The 20,447-nt window shown below is 36.4% G+C and overlaps 1 protein-coding gene across 1 annotated transcript; it reads left to right on the plus strand.

Annotated features, from left to right (window-relative positions):
- The first annotated feature begins 6,746 nt into the window (after positions 1–6,746).
- LOC145787854 (C-reactive protein-like) lies at positions 6,747–19,925 on the plus strand. The gene is made up of 4 exons (XM_082599686.1): positions 6,747–6,876; positions 7,818–8,101; positions 12,292–12,470; positions 18,641–19,925. Exons 1-4 carry the CDS (start codon positions 6,747–6,749, stop codon positions 18,816–18,818), a joined length of 771 nt encoding a protein of 256 aa, XP_082455812.1. The 3' UTR covers positions 18,819–19,925.
- Positions 19,926–20,447: the final 522 nt, after the last annotated feature.

Consider the following 20,447-nt stretch of genomic DNA (forward strand, 5'->3'; position numbering starts at 1 on the left):
GTATACGAGAGATTCCTTTCTTAGGATGAGGAAAAAACTGCCCGAGATATTTGGAAAATGGAAATTTGGGTTGGTGTTAGGTTTGCTTAATCGTGCTCGTTCTATCTGCTCAGACAAATACCACTACATGAATGAAATCCACAAAATTAAATCTATGTTATGTGCGAATGGATATCCCGGGCAGTTTTTTGATAAGGTTTTACAACGTTTCAACTCAGTATCTTCACCGAATACTGACGTCATAAATTTCCAGAACTCTATATTCATACCTTTCTTAGGACAGGAATCTCTCGTATACGCTAAAAAAAAACTATCTAAACTCTTTAAGTGTAAATTTGATATCGACATTGTTCCTCTGTACAAAACCTTTAAAATCAATAGATATTTTTCGCTGAAATCTCCCATTCCGCAGTCTCTTCGTTCCAACATTGTCTACAAATTCACTTGTTCGTGCGACACGAACATGACGTACATAAGTATGTCCACAAGACACTTGGTAACAAGAGCAACGAAACACCTAAGTTTAACAGACATCAATAAACACAGTGCAATCAAAGACCACATTTATGACTGCAGTATTTGTTCCAACATCAAATTCACATTAGATTCATTCAAGATAATTCGCAACTGTCAATCAGAGTTTGAAACTAAAACTCATGAGGCACTCCAAATAAAGCAACACAACCCCAGGCTCAACAAACAATTATTCGCTGGAGGGGCATCTTTTTTGTTGAATTTGTATTAGCTTACGTTTATTTTAATTTTGTAATGTAATTCAAACATTTGAGAGAGTAACTGTAATTGTAATGTAATTGAAACATTTAGCAGAGTAATTGTAACTGAACAATATTGATGTAATTGATCCAGCTCTGATAGCAACAAATAAATTTGAGCAATTTATTTAACTTGGAAAGAAAAGAATTTACGAGTTTCCACTTTGTGAATTCGATTTTATACAGTATTATCTGCTGCTTTGCCGCTTGCTGCTACTGACCAAGCTTTGCAACATTTTCTCTTCATAATTTTGGCGACATGTTTTGTTTTGTTTTGGTTTTTTAATTCAGACTGAACTTTTCCATGAAGTGGAAATTGCCTTTTTTTCCATTAATAAGGTATTCATATGATAATAATTTATCAATCATGCCGGAAATTCGAAAAAGTTTCACTGACTTCTTGAAAACCAGTTGAGAACTTTCCTGTTAAAAACCGCTGCTGTAAGTATTTTTAACTGTTGTTTTGACATCATCAATCAATAAAACTGAGTTTGTTGTAGAAACAATACTGATCTTAGCTGGTAGAAAATATCAAAGTAAGCTGTATTAGTCCGACGTCAACAATGTACGAGATATTAAAAAGTTATTAAGCGCGGTTCACAGTTCATGGGGTTACCGGCAAATGCTGCAAACAGCAACCGTTGGCCAGTTCACATTAGATTTTACTCATGCGTCACGTCCGGCTGCCGGCAGATTTTCTCTTCTCAACCGACAAAACGGAAGTTGAAATATTTCAACTCTACCGTTTTGCCTGATCTGTATGCTTTGCCAACCAATAAGTTGATTAGTCGCATTCGGTTCGCTAGTCTTCGCGCTAGATGAGACTAGTTACAACCACGAGAATGAAAAGTTGCGTTGCAATTTTGAGGCGTTTTTGGCCTAGGTTAGGTGTTTAAAATTGAGAACTAATTGAAGCGTTTAGAACGAAAAGTGACTAAGTCACAAAATACTAGGCTACTAAGGAGATATTGACATGTACAGTTTTCAATTGCATTGTAAAATCAAGATTTAAAAGATTTTTTTGTTTTTACCGTATGTCAGTGTCTACAACCCCAACCTAGTTCTGATTGCACTATTAATTGATTTTTTAGTTGAACTTGTCAAAAAATATTGATAATATTCTTTTTTGGACTTATGCACTTTTCTTCAAAATTGCTGGACTTAGGCACTTTTAGACACAAATGATGGACTTAAGCACTTTTATTGCAAAGAGCGACTATACAAAATTTAGCGAATAAGCAAATAGCACTGCAAATAGCAAATAGCCTTTTACCATATGTCAGTGTCTACAACCCCAACCTAGTTCTGATTGCACTATTAATTGATTTTTTAGTTGAACTTGTCAAAAAATATTGATAATATTCTTTTTTGGACTTATGCACTTTTCTTCAAAATTTTTGAACTTAGGCACTTTTAGACACAAATGATGGACTTAGCAACCTTTGTACCAAAATATTTTTGTGTCTGGTGACAAAGGACAATAAAAGCAATACGTTTTTGTACTTAACTCAATTCGAGTGAAAATGTGTCTTAGTCACTTTTCGTTCTAACCGCTTCAATTGTTGAATTTGACGCACGTCAAATTAGGAAAATCAACTGAAATCGGACATAAGCTAATTTGAATTGTGACTGTTAAGAAACAAATGTGTAATGAGAGTTTGGAAAATTTTGGGCAGAATTTATCCTGATGTTTACAAGTTTTATGAGGAGTATGTTAATCAAATGTGCTCAAATATTGTAAGTAATGATTTAAACGTTATAACGTGCAAAAGCAACATGCTCGTCTGAAAATTTAGCCTACAAGTTTAGTTTGTAAGATTTGAAAGAACTTTTTAGCTTATTGAAATTTGGGAAGAAAATTTCAATCTATTTTCTTTCCTAAATGATCAATTTTATCACATAATTAAAGTATAGTAGACTGTAGGAAGTGTGTAGCCTTTTAAGTTTACACAAATCACGTTGAAACTACATTTTTTAGTGTGTAAGATTTCAGAAATTACTTCATTTTCACCTGTTGAGATTTTTCTGGGGTTCATACGTTTGTCGCATAATCGAGAAGGGTGGCATCCGATCTTGAAAAGGTGTTAGTTTAAACGGGAGTGGCCAGTTATAAGTCTAAAGACGATTGAGTTTTCAGGAACTTTGCTGGTTCTGCACTTTTGGTGTCAGGATTTGTAGAGTTAGCCTTCCCTGCGGTGCTGTTTATGTAGTCATTATTCTATTTTTGCAGAGCTAGATCTTTCGTAAGATTTTTAACGTCACTTAGGCTGAATTTTATGCTTACGGGGATGAGGATGATGTCTATTTCTTGCACTGCTGCTATGGCTCCTGGAGCAAGTTTTGCTAAGAAATCAGCAGTTTCGTTTCCGGGAATACCTGCAAGACTAGAGACCCTTAAAAATTTGACTTGAGTTGTATTTGACATAACGTTGGAGTGAGGAGGAGTATGTCATTGATTTTGTTCAAATTGGATTTGAGATAGTCTTTAGTGCACTTAGGCAGTCATTGATGATAACAGCCTTACTTGGTTTGATCTCTTTTATCCATATAAGCGCAGCCTTTTTTGCAAACTGTTCGACACTGAACACAGATGCAAAACTGTTAATGGTGAAACATCGTTTTATTGCTCGGAGACGTAGCCGTAGGAGTTTGGGAACAGGGGGGTCGCTCCCTGTTGAAAAAAAAGTCGAGAATTTGAGCAAAAAGTCTATGATGACCATGATGTTTCGACATCTCACCAGAGTCTCACCAGGGTCTCAAACTCAAATTGCTCTGAGGGTCAAATAAACATTTGTAAATTAAACAGATGTCAGCAATACGCAATAAGAATTCAATAAACAAATAGCACAGTAATAGCGCTATAAAAAAGGTAGTAAGAACGTTATAAATTGCAAGAAAAAGTAGTAAAAACAATGAAACGAAAAAAAAACACTGTGCAAACGCAAACGGGCATTTTCAGGCTTTTTTGAGCAATTTTTTTAGTAAATTTTACTTTTCTAAAAACATAGAAAAAATATTTAGGGTAGTGTAATTGTTAATATTTCAAAGTTTGAAAATGCATCACGGGCCGCACCAAAAGTCCTTTCAGGTCGCGTGTTTGAGACCCTTGCTATATACTATAGACTCTATAGAGTAATAGACAAAGAAAGCAAACAATAAATGCCAATTTCTCGAAATGTAAGTTCGCCATAAATTACGTAGGCGATTAAATTGATTATACATGTATATGTCATTTCGAAAAATACCGCGTGGGCCACTCAGAACCTTCTCGTGGGCCACGGGTTGGCCATCCCTGATTTAGAGGTTACGGTAAATTGTTTTATTATTTATTTTCATAAGGTTGGTTTGCAACTTTTCTGGATTATGACGTATCTGGTGTGGGAGAGAGAGTAGAAAGGTCATCCTTCACTTAAATTGCGCAATTCATGCACTTGAATATTTTTGGTTGAAAACTTTAAGTAATGTAAAACAAGGAAATAGAAGTAAAATTCCAAGAGTAGCAATAAAATCCTAAGTCACTAAGGAAGTTTTAAACATCACTAATGAATGTATAATTCTTAAAGCCTTATCATTAAAAACGTTTTAGGTAGTCATTTGTTTTGTAATTTCCGCAACAACTAGGCCTTAACAATTTTTTACAGGAAACAAGGGAAGTCACAAAGTAGCTTTTGTTTTGAGCAAAAACTTTGAGAAGTAAATTTTCGTAATATTGACATAAGTTGACCATCAAGAACTAGTGGTAACTTTTAACACAAGATTTACTTTCTCTTCAACTTTTCGTTTTCTTACATCACCAATTGATGTCGCTTATAAACTTTTCTATAACGGTTGTTGTTTCATTAGAGTTCTTCAGTTTTACAAAGCTTAGTAATTAAAATAGTGATTAAACTTTTAATTGTCTCATTCTTTTTCCGTCATAATCTTCGTCTCTTCTTACCACATAACCCAACCATTTAAGGCAGGGGTTCCCAAACTTTCTGTTCATCGGTACCCTTTGGTCAATTTATAGATTCGCTCGTGTACCCCGAAAATTTTCTCATATTTTTGGTTTTAGAAAGTTTAGATATTACAACAAATTAACAGTAGAGCTGCATTAGAAGATTGCATACATGATATTTTGTACCAATCAAAGCACACAAAGTTATTCATAACAATGTAGTCCAAAGTTAAACAAACACTACAATCAAACAAACAATATATCGGCTGAATAAGCCCGGCAATCCTAGCTAATGTGATGGATGAGCCTGCTTTTTAGCAACAAGCTCATAAATACGAGGTGAAACATTAGCAACAGCACAACGAAGATCATGTTCAGGTGTTTTGAACTGTGATCTGTTTTTTGATTTGATTCCAAGCAGCACTGAAAATGTTGACTCACACAACCATGTTGATGGAAACAACAACAATGCATAAATAGCAGGTTCTGCAATCTTTTTGTACGACTTGCACATCGTAAACCAAAAATCACTTAAATTTCTCTCAGAGTACACATCGCGTGCAAAGCCATCATGTTGGAGTTCAATCAGTTCCTCTTGCATCCCTGTCCCAGCCTGCAGTCTGAGCGTTCGCCTTGAAAAGTCCGGTCTTGAAAAGTTCGGTCTGAGCGTACCCCTTGAAAAGTCGAAATGTACCCCTGGGGGTACATGTACCCCAGTTTGGGAACCCTTGATTTAAGGCGTGTCTCAGATATTTCCTTAGTTTCCATCAAATCTCTGTGTAATGAGGTCTACCAAATAACTAAATTGCTTCTTTTGATTGGAGGACGCCCTTTTATTAACTGTTAGTCCCTGTTTGAATACTTTTGTTGGCTGCGTAGCCGAGTGGTGAGAACGTCTGCGCGACGTTCGAAAGGACGTGGGTTCGACACCGCTCCAGAGCACGCGGCTGTGTCTCGGCAAAGACACTTAATGGCAAGCCAAAATTAAGGGGAGCAGCTGGCTTGAAGACTATATGTCACTTCGCTGCTTCCTGTCGTCTGTTGTATCGCATCTGTGATCGCAGTGTACTGTATGTTATCGCAATGGGCGCAAATAAAAACACGAATATTATTACTTTAAGCATCTGCTACGCAGATCAAATCTACTGATCATTAGTTTTCATAATCGAATTATGACTTGACATGTCTTAGGTTCATCAAGCTAAATTTTGCTTTAAAAAAAAATCACAATTGACTTTTTATGCTACTAAGATGACAATTTTTTTTAAATGCGACTAAGATGACAAATGTGCAGGTGTACCCTGCGTACGCCACTCTCAACCTTTTTTGGTGCAGTCACAACAAAAAGACGCAACTGTTACTGGGTTGCGATATTGGCGTTTTTCATGTCAAAATTGGTCTTGATGCGTTTGGCCACTTTCGGTTTGGCATGTTGGCATTTCTCAGCGCTTTTCTGGAAGTTATTTTTTTAATCATTTGAATTAAAGTTTAAAAAATTCCGTGTTATCCGTTTTCACAGTATTGAAAAATCAGGTTTGAAATGGCAACCTCACCGCCTGTTCTTTGCCCTTATCCGGACGATACTTCCTTCCATCACCCTATTACGGCTATTACATGACATGAGCTGATTTTAAAAGCTTAAGTCGGTCATTTCCTCGCTGATTTTCTTACTAAGGTCACGTTGATTGTTGAGAGACATAAAGCAACATAACTGACTATCGGGTGTTTGTAGGAATTGTAGCAGTAGCTTACTTTTACTTTTCTTTATTTCAAATAGTCAAAAACTGCTAAACAGGCTAAATTTGGTGGGTCCCAAACTTGAGTTTAAGGCTTTTTGCGGATGACCTGCTGGTTTGACGGTTTTCCGCCGTATTCCGGATAACAGTGAATGGCTTCATTGCTTCACATATCATTAACCTACTGACAAAGAATTATTTTTACTTTTTAGTATTAAGCTACTTATGAAATACAGTAGGCCTTACCGGTACACGACTTTGTCAAAATTACTGTGCTGTACGAAAACCAATACTAAAGCAATGCAGTTTTCTTGGACACCAGTTATTTTGGTTCTTTTTGCACTAACAGTGGGAGTTCCACTGGTTTTCGCCAAAAAAAGCACACTGGCTCCCGTGTGTTTGCCTGATTCTGAGCACAAGGACATATGCAGTAAGTTTTCAATAAAAATGATAAGCGAATTAATTTGTAGAGACTATTGGAATTTTTAATTAAAAATGTGCCTCTACTTTTATTAGCAGACTGCATAATTTCTTTTGTTATGTCTACTCCCTTAGCTCAATGGTTAAGCGCAGGACTCAAGATCAAGTGGCGTTGGTTCGGCTCTTGGGGTGTGTGCTTGACCAATGCATTTCACTTCAGGTCTGCTCTCTATTTAGTGGCACCTGGTGGATGGAATAATTTACAGACAAACAACAAGCGCGAACTTCACTCTGTGAATTTTGGTAACCGGCCTTGCGGCAGCGGCTCAAAGCCTCTTTACCTGTATGCGAAACTACCAAGAAAAACTTTTCAGAGGCTTTGTCAGTTTAAGGATACAGATTCAAAACCAACCTATAGTAGGTATGTATAGCCTATAGTGTAAATAAACAGCGCTGACCTATCTCTTTTTATAAAATTTCAAATTGCCTGCTAAAAGGTTGTCAATTGCCAAATGTTGCAGCTTTATACGGCAAATTAAAATTCTGTTGATTGCATGATTAACAGCTTTATTGCATAACATTAAACAGATCATCTGAATTCTAAATACCAAATTTAAGTGATGGCATTGAATTTTGAACAACATTCAATTCTTTGAATCATAAAGGCAATATAAAAACCTAAGGTCGATGTAGTTTATAAAAGTATCAACTACTTCTCAGTTTTATATCTAATCCCAAACAATAGTTTTAAGATTTCACATTTTATGTTGGAACATCTCTTTAGTTCGTCTTTATTCAAGAGCACTTTTTTTTATATAAGAACGTAGCTATTAAGTTGATCGAAAAATGACGTTTTTATGAAAGATATTTGCAATTCTCAATGCACAGTTTTGTTTGGTCCTGCTTGTGGAATACGTCAATAAACTGATTTATGTTGATTCAATGTCACAGGTTGCCCATCCATTACCTTCCATTTTCCTCGTGATGACCAGAATCAAGATTACGTTCGTTATCGTTCATATGTTCCTCGGATGCAGGAAGCAACTGTTTGTATGTGGCTTGAAACTGAAGACTTCACTTCTGAAGAACTGAATCCTCTTGTCAGTTATGCCACAAGCAATCTTTTTCATAACGCTTATCTTCTTGCATTTTTGTCAGAAACCAGAATTGCACCGTACATCATGAATTTATTATATCCAGGAAACATCAATGAATCTTTGAACACAGGGGAAAAAGTAAGGACGACTTGACTGCAAATCAGGGTTGCCAAGTAGCCTAAAATTCGGACAAAACGATAAATTGGCCTAATTTAATTTACTATGTCCGACCACTTGCAACTATTCGGACATTTTCTTTTTGCAAACGTTTAATCTCCAGTGATATCAGTGAAGTAATGTACCAGAAATAAAACATTTTGCATTATTTATCCTAACATGTCCGAATTTCAAAGTAATACTGTCCGAATTTCTCTAAGATTACCTGGCAACTCTGGTACAAATTACTTGTTCGCCATACTCGTTCTAATGTGGCAAGCTTCATTGATAGAATTTGGTTAATTTTTTCTATGATCAATCGACTTTTTCTTGGGTGCCAAAAAAGCCATTGCCATATCTTTGCCAGAGAAGCACTCAATTTGCAAAAAGAAATAACAATCGCCATAACCACCATTAGAATTACCAACATGATTCAAAGGGCGAAGCTTTCTTGAACTCGTCCTGGCGGTATCCTTGCTTGTCGAAGTTCCAGCGGCCCTGTCGATATATTCCTAGTAGAGTCATGGCCACCTAGAGATACAGCCTGATTTGTTACATTCTGCAAACTTTTCCAAATTTTGCCAACTTTTGTTGACTATCTGAATGAAAGTTTGTAAAAAGAATGTTTCGATGCTTTTTTACCCTGTCTATCCAAAATGACGAATTGGGTTTAACATCACCAGGTTTTGAAAAACAAAGAAAAATTGGTCCAGAAAATTTTAGTCAGACGATTAGCCGTCACTAACAGCCTGATGGAACATTTTTTATGTTACTTTTTCTCATTTTTACTGCTTCCTCAAAGCAACGAAAAGCTTTCATGTCATTACGAGTCAGCAAAAAGTAAAAAAATCTTTAAAAATTTCAGTCAGAGAGTAGCACTAGCGGTAGTCAAAATCTGTAAAATGTGACGGATCAGATAGCGCATTCAAGTAGCAATGGTAGAGTCAGTGCCGTGTTAGCACCAACTCGTCTCCTTCCCCCTCAATCTATTCGCCCATTTTTGTAGTGGCGAAACCTAAAAATTTTTATGATGATGTTTTTCAAACCACAGACCTGCTTAAAAATGAGACAAGAAAGTTGGTTGGGGTCGTAAACTCTTTCAATGCAGGGAAAGTAAAAAGTTTACTTCCATCATTTCGGCAAGGAGATGTGCTTTGTAAACCTATTATAGGCTTACTGTACGGAAAGGTGAGACACCTATAGGACGGATTTTGAAAAGTTCCCTGAAAGACTATGCGATACAAGAAAAACCAGACAAAATTTTGTTAAAAAATTAAATTATTGAAATCCTGCTGTGGAGCCTGTGGTCATGCAAAAAATGTATTCAAACTTTACTTCAAATTTAAACTAAACCCTGTAGCTCAAACTTTTAGTTTCTCATTGGATGAATGTAGTCAAATGCAAAGTGTGCGTTTGAAAACGAAAAAATCTAACATCAGAGCACAAAATAAAAACAAGGCCAAACTACCAAGGTTTTGTTAGAAGCAAACCTTTTGAAATCCATATCACTTTTTTGCTTGCTTGGGTTTTTTATATTTACATTGTTTATTTTTCTCTTAGAATTTTTTTGTTGGTAAAACTTTGTTACCCGTATCTAAAACTTTTTCGGGGTCTGTTACTGGTTGTAACTGAAATTAAGTTTCTACTTTCTCTGTTGTTTCTAAAAAAACGTTGACAAACGAGAGATAAAATTTTCTCGTAAGTGCCGCGCACAGATCGGCTTAACTTGCTCAATATCTTTAAGATTTTCTCGTAACGTTTGTCGAGTATTGTTCAAGTTATGTTATCTGACCTTGAAAAGATTTTATTCATTTAAAAGAAATTTAAAAATAATAGCCGCATTGTGCCCTTGCAGCTGAACCCTAACCGTGCTTCCATCGTTTTAAACATTCAATTTTTTTTAGACTAGTTTCAGTAAGTGCTGGCAACCGGGCCGTTTTTAGAGATTAATCTCGGCCTGGTACCAATAAATGGGCCGGCCTAAAACTTGCAATTGCAACACTTTTACACCACACCAACTAAAGACAAGAAAAAAAGAACAGTGACTCCATGTTCGTATTACACAAAATTAAGGCATTGAAATGAATTTTAAAACACTGCTTCCAGTTACTGCTCCAGTTACTTCCAGTTAGCCTACGTAACAAGTTGCTGTGGGGACGGGGTAGGTCTACCCTGAAAAAACCTAAAAAAAAACTTTTTTTTTGTTAAAACATTTTTGGAAACTCTGAGATAGCTAGATTAAGATTTGCGAAATTTTGAACTGGTAGGCGAAAGGTTTGGGGCTAAAATAGGGTCTTGAAAGAGGGCACTCTTAGGCATCTTCCCCAACAACACCCATAGCATCAATGGGGGCTGGCTTTGTCTATAACTTAGAATCATCATTTTAAAGCAAACTTTTGCTGTTACAGTCATCCAAGAGTATTGACCGCAGCTTTCGTTTTTATATTTAATTGATCACTGCACCACTTTTGGGCAAGTTTCAGTCATCACAAATGGGAAATAAAAAAAAAGAAAAAGTATTGAAATTGTTTATTGTCGTTTTCCGTCAAATGTGGTTTTTGACCAAATACCAAATTTTAATCCCAGATATCTCTTTTATTTCTTTGCCAATCGCTTTCAAATCTTTAACAATATCAGACAGAGTAAACATACAAAGCCTTTGGTAAAAGAATTTTGGAAATTTTGCCCATGATGCTGTCGGCAACCATTTGTTTCATGTCCGAGGATCAAAGATTTTTAAAAAAATGCAGCAATTTGAATAACTTTTTATTTTTTCAAAATATTTTGATTTCCTTCGATAAAGCTTGAGTCTTAATAATTACAAACATTCTGTTGAAATTTGATGAAAGTTTAGTAAGTGGTTTTAGAAATATTTGTGTTTAAAATTTGTGTATTTTTCACCACTTGGTGGCGATTTGGGGAAAAACGGCCACATTTTCATTTTTTTTTGCTTTTTTTAAATTATTTGAACTTCATGCATCATTTTAAAAACAAGAAATAGGTTGTATGTTGAGAAATCCGCATTTTAGTTTTTTCAGAGTAGACCTACCAAGAAATGCTGTTGTTGTTGTGCAATTTCTTTTCGGCTGCAGATCCTCTAGATAGGTTTTGAGCCCATAAAATGAGATCTAAAAGTTTGCTTTGGACCACACCTCTCAGCACCATTGGCTGTCAATATCCAACTTTCCATTTCACGAGCGTTTAATGTTAAAGAAAGGCCTATCCTATGTTATAGTTTTCCAAAAAAGCGAAAGTAGCCTACAATGTTATTTATTTTGCTATAAACTTTAACAAATGGCATAGATTTAACAGGTGTTGTTGATTTGAAATAGTCATACCAAATCATGACCGACAATGCAAAACTCCACGATGTAATGTAAGCTACTACAGTAGTTACTTATCGATCGTTTGTAGCAGTACTTTCATCTTATTTTATTTCAAATATTCGAAAAATGCAAGACAGACTAAAACTGGGTTAGCCTCTACCCAGCCGGGATACGAAAAACGTTTAAAACGATGTGACGTGATATAACTTGTTGAATTTGGAACTTTTGTAGCAGTAGCCTACGCTGTTTCCTTCTTTTTCGTTAGAAATATTCAAAAAGCATAAGACAAGTAAAAATGAGTAGACCGCCTAAACGACAGGGGAGTTGGCTACGGGAGATGGTAAACACGGCGCTGGGTTAAATTAAAGTACAGTAGGCTACTTTGTTATTTTAAATCTTTTTCTTCATTGCTGACTACCAAGGGAAAGGGATATTTAATGCCATTTTTATAAAATACTTGTCAAGGCCCGACATGGTATCGACATAATGAAATATTTTGTTTCGATCCAGAATTCGTTGTCCTTGTCTACCTGTATAGGTTTTGTTTCAATTCGAAAGAAAAAAATATCTCACTTTGTTTGGAATTTTAAAAAAAATCCAATCTTCTATGCTTACAAGCTTTCAGCATAAATTTATGTCGTTTTCAGCAGAAAGGTATTTTCTTTAGATTATATCTTTTTGAATAATGTCGTTTCATTTGATGCAAAAGTAACTGTTTAGTCAGCTCAAACGTCCACTTCGCTGCGACCTGAACAATCGGTTTTAAGCGGCTCCGCAGCACAAAGTCACTGATCTACCCATTTGCCTATAACAAAATTGATCTTTCCAATTCTTTATTATTTTTAGGTTCATCTTTGCCATCAGTTTTCCAGCACCCAGAACAAGAGTGATATTTATGTCAATGGTCAACTGGTATCTCATTCGTCATACAACGGCGCAGTCATTGATGGAGGGGGTGATCTTCTTCTTGGACAAGATCAAGATCTTGTGAATGCTCGGGGGTTTCACCAGGATCAAGCCTTTAGGTAAAATGTTAGCTACTTAGCTAAATATCTTAAACCAGGTGTCACGACGCTCTCTATCTCTTACACGTAAAAAGACTTTAAAAAGATTGATAAATAATTAAAAAAATGAACAAAAAAAGGACATTTGAGCATTTTCGAGTGTTCCCGGAGGACAATCCATTTTTCTTAAGAAAAGAGGATAAACCTTCCTAAAACAAGACGTATCGTAGCCTTATATCAACAACGCAGGGATTCATAGAATTACGGAATGACCAACGGCTACGATATCCGACAAGCAGAGGTAAAAGTGCTGCCAGTTTTTTTTTTAATTTGTAGAAAAAATATTTTTTGGCATTTTGAAAGTGGTGGTCGCCGAAAACTTGCTTGTTTAAAACTAACCTGAAATATATTCCTGAGCATTTAAGAAAAAAAACAAAAAAACTGGAAAAACTTAAAATACACCTCAGGATTATAAAGCTTCATGTTTTAAGTGTTGAAGCTGGTAATTACTATTCGGGTAATACGTTTTATGCGCAGAAAAGGTTAAATTTACAAAAATTGTGATAATTTGATAAGTGAATAATAAAATTGCTTTTGATTAGTCGTCTATGGGCAAGTTTTGGACGACTCATCATCATTATGTTCCTTCCACGTATTGAGGGTTGGATACAATGCGCCATTGTTCTCGACCATGAGCTGCTCGTACTGCATTTTCATAACTTAATTTTGTCCATTTAGTGATGTTTGAAGTCCAAATCATTGTTGGTATACCTTTGTTTCTTTTACCGTTTAGGCTATCTTCCCTTCTATTAATGATCTTTGTAAAGAGTTTTGCCTTATTGTGTGTCCGAGATACTTCAATTTTCTTCTTTTGACTATTTGTAAGAGAATTTGGACGACTATTACTTTAAAAATACCTAACTGATACTTTTTCTAAATTTAAATTTAAAAAAAATTAAATTAAAAATTTAAAAAAATATCTGGCAACACTTTTACCTCTACTTGTCGGATATCGTAGCCGTTGGTCATTCCGTAATTTTATGAATCCCTGCGTTGTTGATATAAGGCTACAATACGTTAACTTGATACAATTGCCGCGTTGAACAAAACTTTTTGTACTTTCAAGATCATCGATAGACTATCTTTCAGGTTTAAATAGCTTGTGGTCAAATGTTTTTCTATCCACTTAAATTTTCTATTGACTTGGAATATGGTGAGCGTGCACTTGTGCTATTGATTAATTTAGTGGAATGGAAGTGAGCTGGAAAATATTGCAAAAAATATTAAAAACGCATTTTTTTCGGTTTTGGAGAGGCGCACCTGACCATGTGTTACGTGGATCCGCCACTGTGCGAGACACTGAACGACTGAATAGTGACTGGAAAGTTGCCGTGGGATGCATTAGGTGCCAGTAACGTAGCGTGACTCATCTGATTGGGGGGATACTAAAGAAGCACCAACTTTTAGCTTGACATAAAAGTTTAGCCTTCAAAGACAGACAGACAGACAGACAGACAGACAGACAGACAGACAGACAGACAGACAGACAGACAGACAGACAGACAGACAGACAGACAGACAGACAGACAGACAGACAGACAGACAGACAGACAGACAGACAGACAGACAGACAGACAGACAGACAGACAGACAGACAGACAGACAGACAGACAGACAGACAGACAGACAGACAGACAGACAGACAGACAGACAGACAGACAGACAGACAGACAGACAGACAGACAGACAGACAGACAGACAGACAGACAGACAGACAGACAGACAGACAGACAGACAGACAGACAGACAGACAGACAGACAGACAGACAGACAGACAGACAGACAGACAGACAGACAGACAGACAGACAGACAGACAGACAGACAGACAGACAGATGTATGGATGTTTAATGGCTGCTGCGAAAAAGATGTAAAATTAATCAAAACATAATGTACAGAAAAACTGTTGAAAAGGCTAGCCTACAATATTAAAAAAAGAAAGTGATAATAGCCTCACAGCAGCGGGAGGCTGCGAAGTGACCTCTTCAAGTCAAGCAGCCACCCCTAAACTCACCAATGATAATTATAATTGGCTAATTGAGACAAATATATAAAAATAAATAAATAACAGTGAAGTTGTCTAAGATGATAAGAAATTAAAAATTTAGGTAGGCCAACGTAGTCTATGTTACAATTGCACGTATGATTAGTAATTTAACATTAGCCTAATAACTTATGTGTCAATAATTTTCTTTTTGTACATTCTTTTAAAAGTTGTGAAGGAGGATTTGCGAATTTCAATTGTTTATTATTCCAAACTTTTGTGCCAGAGTATTTTATAGAGCGTTGTAGTTTAGTGGTTGTGTATCGATAATGATAGTAATCTAGGTTGGTTGCGTTTCGAGTAGTAATTAAAGTTGTGAATTCCGTTGCATTTTTTAAAGTAGTTTTGAAAAGTGCCGAGTAATGAATTAAAACTAAACTGGTACATATAAATTTAGTAATTTCAAAGTTGTACAGATCTTTTAACTTTAGGATATTGAGTTGTTTATAAAAGGGAGTGACATGGTCAGCCCATTTACCTTTCGGAACAGCATTGACTGCCTTATTTTTCAAAACACCAAGCTTTCCTATACGTGTTTTGTATGACGACCCCCAACTTGTCAGTCCATAAATTAGGTAAGAATGCACGAGAGAATGAACAGCTGAAGCATAGCTTTGGTTGATAAACAATGTTTCAATTTAGAGAGTATGCCAACAGATTTGGAGAGTTTGGAAGATAGAGTATCAACATGAGGAAAAAAAGAAAGATTCTTGTCAGTGAAGATACCAAGGTATTTAGCAGTGTTACCGTTGTTTAGTTGGGCGTTGCTGTAAAATACTTCAACATTAGTTGATAATTAGTTGATCTTGGGTGCAATTATTAAAAAGTTAAGACTTGCATTTATCGTGAGTAATTCGGCAGTGATCCAACGTTTGATTCCTTTCAGTTCAAGATTAATTAGACTTTGAAGACTTAATCAATTATCGGCTTTAATGACAAGACAAGTGCCATCAGCAAATAATCTAGTAACACGAGAAACACAGTCAGATATATCTTTTATGTATAATAAAAAGAGAAGTAGTCCTAATATGGACCCTTGAGGGACACCAAATGTTATATCTTTTGATGTAGATTTTTGTTTCCTTTTGACACAAATTGTTTACGGTTTTTCAAGTAGGAAGTAAGTAAAGCATTGGCAACTGCTCGAATGCCATATTGATCAAGTTTATGCAAGAGATTTTCATGATGAACAGTGTCAAAGGCTTTTTAAGATCTAGTAAAACAAGTCCAGTCAATTCGCTGTTCGGCATTTGTTCATATGAGGAGGTAATAATGTCTTGAGCAGCATGACTCGTTAAATGATTGGCACGAAAGCCATATTGAGTACCGGTAGGTGTTAAGATCGAATGCTCAGCCTATTTACAAACGATATCAATCGTTTGAACATTAACTTTTCTAGAATCTTTGAGAAGCATGACAGTATAGAGAAATTGGTCTATAATCACTTGTTGCAACTTTGCTTCCAGATTTATAAATTGGAATGACTTTAGCAATTTTGAGAACATCTGGAATTATGCTATTCGAAACTGAGTGGTCGAAAAGGATGGATAGATCGAGGCAAAGCCATAATACTCGAAAAGATTCGAAGGAAATAAGGCGAGCCTACTATCACTCCCTGCTGATTTATTTAATTTTAGATGGTGTATTTCTTCTGTTACTTCGTACACGTCTGGTGGTTCAAAGAAAATAGAAGAGGAAATACGATTACTTAAAAAGTCTTTAAAATTATTTGTTTTATCAGTTTCGGCTCGTACCGCAAGGTGGTTTCGAATATTAGCAAAAAAGGTACGGTGTTAAAACTCTCTAATACTTTTAATCTTAGTTGGTTTATTTTTGAGTCTTTTTTGCAAATATATTTTCCTGTTTCGCCTCTGGTTAGAAAGTGAGCTTTGTAGGCTATATCTTTTGTCTGTTTCGTATGGAGACAAGCAATCCTCGAGTCAGCCAGGGTTTACTTTTTAATTTAACTTGTTTACGAGAAAGTTGTGGAGCATGTTTATCAATTACGTTATTGATTGTTTTTACAAAGCGAGCAAACTTCAAGTTTAGATTATCGGATGATTGTTGCAAAGCAAGCACAGGGCTCTCACGGCAGCGGCGCTACAATAACCGTATAAGTTGTAATATATTTGTCTGCAATGCATCAAGCATTTGTGTTTTGGCCGGTCCGCAAAATAATGCCTGTCTGAAACCGGTCCGGAGTGCGAAAAAGTTTGTCGATCCCTGGGCAAGTCTACATGTTGCTTTAAAAATTGTTTGACAGAAAATTTATTTTAGAAAGGCATTTGAAAAATCAACTGGGACCTGAAACTATTTTACTTTTTACACACAAGTATCAAAAGATCCACTTGCTTCTTAAAGACTCTACATCACTCAGCAAAAAAAACCTTAGCCTATGCTCCCTTACGGGGTCGCGGCTCTTTTTACAAACTTTTTACCAACCAATCTTATCACTCATGATAACTATCAAACTTTCTACTAAAATCTAAACTACAGTAAAATTAAACTTTTAATTAAATCAGTGCATGTGGAGAACTAAACAAAAGGTGATGTTTTGGAATGGTTACAAAATAACAACCAATCTATCTGGTTTTATATCAAGGTTGGACGTGTGCTTTATTAGGCTTACATCTTGCCGCTATTTTAACAATCACAAGGTAGAGCAGGGGTTCTTAACCTTTTTTGTCTCGTTTACCCCTTACCGAATGAAAACAGTAAAATTTACCCCACGTTTTGGTGGCCCCTTGTGATGTCATCGTGCCCAGTCAACCATGCGAAGAAATGCGAAACATCCTTTATTGTCTGGATTTACCTTGGAAAATATCACAAACAATATTTATTTGCCATCCAGAGTTGCAATCCACTTTGTGGTAGAAGTCCTAATCAGGTTGTGTACAGTAAAAAAAATAGCACACATACGCTGCTGAAATGAAACTGGTACGGTAGTCTACTTTGCGTGGAGGCAGTGGCGTTCGCAGGGTTTTCTCAAGGGGGGGGGGGGGGGCATTGACAGTAGCGTAGCCAGGAATTTTGAAAGGGGGGGGTTGACGACCGGCGGGCGAAGCCCGACGGCGTTTTCGCCTAAGGCGACACCCAGCGGCGGGGGGTCTGGGGGGCCTCCCCCAGAAAATTTTGAAAAATTACTTTGAATTTGGTGGATTCTGAGAGCTTTTTCAACAAAAATGTGGGTATAAATATTCCTGTAAAATGGTGCTGTCAGGTGGCAAAGGATAAGATCATGTTTTCTTCTGCATTTTTCGGAAATAAAGCTAAGTCTCTATGTTTTCTTGTTGCTAATTCCTGGCTGAGATGTTTGAATGTTTGGTATTGGCAAAACTCGCTCTTTTAATGCAGTTTTGTTTAAAATTAGGCAAGTTTTTTTTAGACTGAAAGCATCATTCCCAAGCACAAAGAGACTGAAAGCATCATTCTCAATATCGTGACGTCACACGCATGCCAAAGAAGGGGTTGTAACTCCCAAACCCCCCCTGGCTACGCCACTGGCCATTGATATCTCAGACGTCTTCATGATATCCCAGTATGGTTTTAGTTTAGACTTTATTCATTTTTTTCTCACTATAATGGGCTTACAGAACACTATGCTACATTGGCATACCTGGGGTGGCGTAGGTGGATTGGGCTATGTATTTCGTATTGGCTTAGTCTATACAACAACATTGTTAATTGCTTTGAAAGTGCAATCCAAAACATATTAAATGCTTTAATCTACGTCGTTAACTACTAAAACATTTTTAAGACGGGGGCATGCCCCCCCCCCTGCGTACGCTAGTGCGTGGAGGTAAAAGAAAATGACGAAAACTTACGTTAAGCATAAATTTAAATCAAAATCGAGTGCAACACTACCAGTTTTTTTAATAGCTGAAACAGTAAAGTTTGTATTAATTTATGATTTAGTAAATTTACCCCCGGTTAAGAACCCCTGAGGTAGAGCATGTGAACTTGCGTGAGAAGACGAGAAACGTATCAAGAACTTAATATTGTAACCTATGCCAATAGTTCAAAAAATCGTGTTCAATAAAACTTTCAAGATTAATATTTTAGTTTTAATCCAGTTTTATTTATTGCAGTGGAAACATCACAAACTTCATAATTTGGCCTCGTGTCTTGACTGCAGCGGAAATACGGGATGTTGTTTACAAGTGCGCATGCCCATCCGACTACAGTGTGCACATGGGTCTGGATCGTGTGGAATTGTATGGAAAGGCTTATTATAGTATCCCGGATGTTTGTCCAACTCTACAGTAAAAGAAATCAAAAGCCATGGAAGTAAAACTAACCAATAGCTAATCATGAAACAACTACCGGTTTTTATCAAATTTCAAATGCTCAAGTCTTTCCCAAGCTTTTAATGACACATACGAAATGCAATTTTAATAGACAATACTTCCAGCTACACACCCTTCTGCTTAAGTGCGAAATTATTCAGGCCCCAACAGGTTTCACAAAGTGCAAATGAACTTATTAAAACCATAGGTTTTGCGTAAATATCTTTATCACACATGTTATAATCTTTTATTTACTTAGAGATTTTTTCTGATCATTTACTAATGGACGTGTTGACCAGGGTTACTCAACTAATGTTAACAAAGGTCCAGTTTGTTAAGTTGAATATTTTTAGCGGTCCGGTGAATAAGTTATTTCACACGCAACCACGAAAGTTAAACTATCTGTATACCAAACCACTTTTTTAGGTAAAATGTAACTCGAATTGGATTTCTGAGAAAGTGTTGGGGAGTCTGGGAGTGGAAGCCCCCCAGCAACTAAGATAATAACAGTAACAATTGCTTCCTCCCAGTAGAAATCTGTTTAAAGAAGCCCTGAAACGTGGCAATGAGGTTATTCTTCCAAAAGCTCAAGGTCCACCATGAAAACCCAAAAGGTCCGGATTCAGACCGCGGTCCGCCAATTGAGTAGCCCTGGTGTAGACTGTAGACTATCAAACGTATGTAATCCAGGGCTGTAGAGTCGGAAGAATTTTGACGTGCCCGGAGTCGGAGTCGTTAAAAAACATCGACTCCGACTTCATACAAAATGACATACAATTTTTGTTTGCAATATTTTTCAAAGTAGGCTATTGTTTCTTATATTGAGCTCTACAACTTCACTAGAAAATAGAAGTGTTTGTTTTTGTTAGTCTTTATGAAAGTCGTCCTTTCAATTTCGACCACAACTTAAAATTAATTTTTTTTAAATGTAGCCTAAAACGAAAAATATTAAAAAAAAAATTAGCAAGCTTTCAAAATTTGGCAACACTGAAGCCGGAGTCGTGCATTTTCCCCCCGACTCCACAGCCCTAATGTAATCTTTGTGATTCGTGTGATTTAAATTAAAAATTTATTTTGTTGAGCAGTTCATAGTTTTTGGTTTCAAATTTCTCGCTTGATCGAAGCTATATGCTTGTTTATGGCCGAATTTTTCAATATTTTTTTTTAACCTAAGACTAGGCCTATAGCCTTGAAGATTTGATGCAGGAGGGGAAGTCGCCTTTACGCTACAAAAAAAAAACACACTGCAAATTTTGGCAAAAAATGTTCAGTTCCTTTGAAATATATATTCAAAGACAAACTTGGGAAAATTTTATTCGCATCCTCAAAATAGCAACATTTATTTTCCTACGGTTAGGATGGCTATTGGCTAGGGCTCACATCTTTTTTCAGTGGTGTAAATGGAGTGGAAAGTGCAAACTCTCCGGTAGCCAGCTTGCAATTTTAGTAAGGCATTTTCCCACAGCACAACATAATTTGCAGGTGATTCCAGGGCCGTTGGGACAATAATTTGGAACTGGTATCAATGGGAAGCTCGGGCACGAAATTTTTTTTCCCAAGAGATTTCTGTCTCATTGATTCTAGTCACTCTAAAAGTAAGATTTTCCGA

The sequence above is a fragment of the Aplidium turbinatum genome, chromosome 18, assembly GCF_918807975.1.
Source record: "Aplidium turbinatum chromosome 18, kaAplTurb1.1, whole genome shotgun sequence".
Taxonomy (NCBI): Eukaryota; Metazoa; Chordata; class Ascidiacea; order Aplousobranchia; family Polyclinidae; genus Aplidium; species Aplidium turbinatum.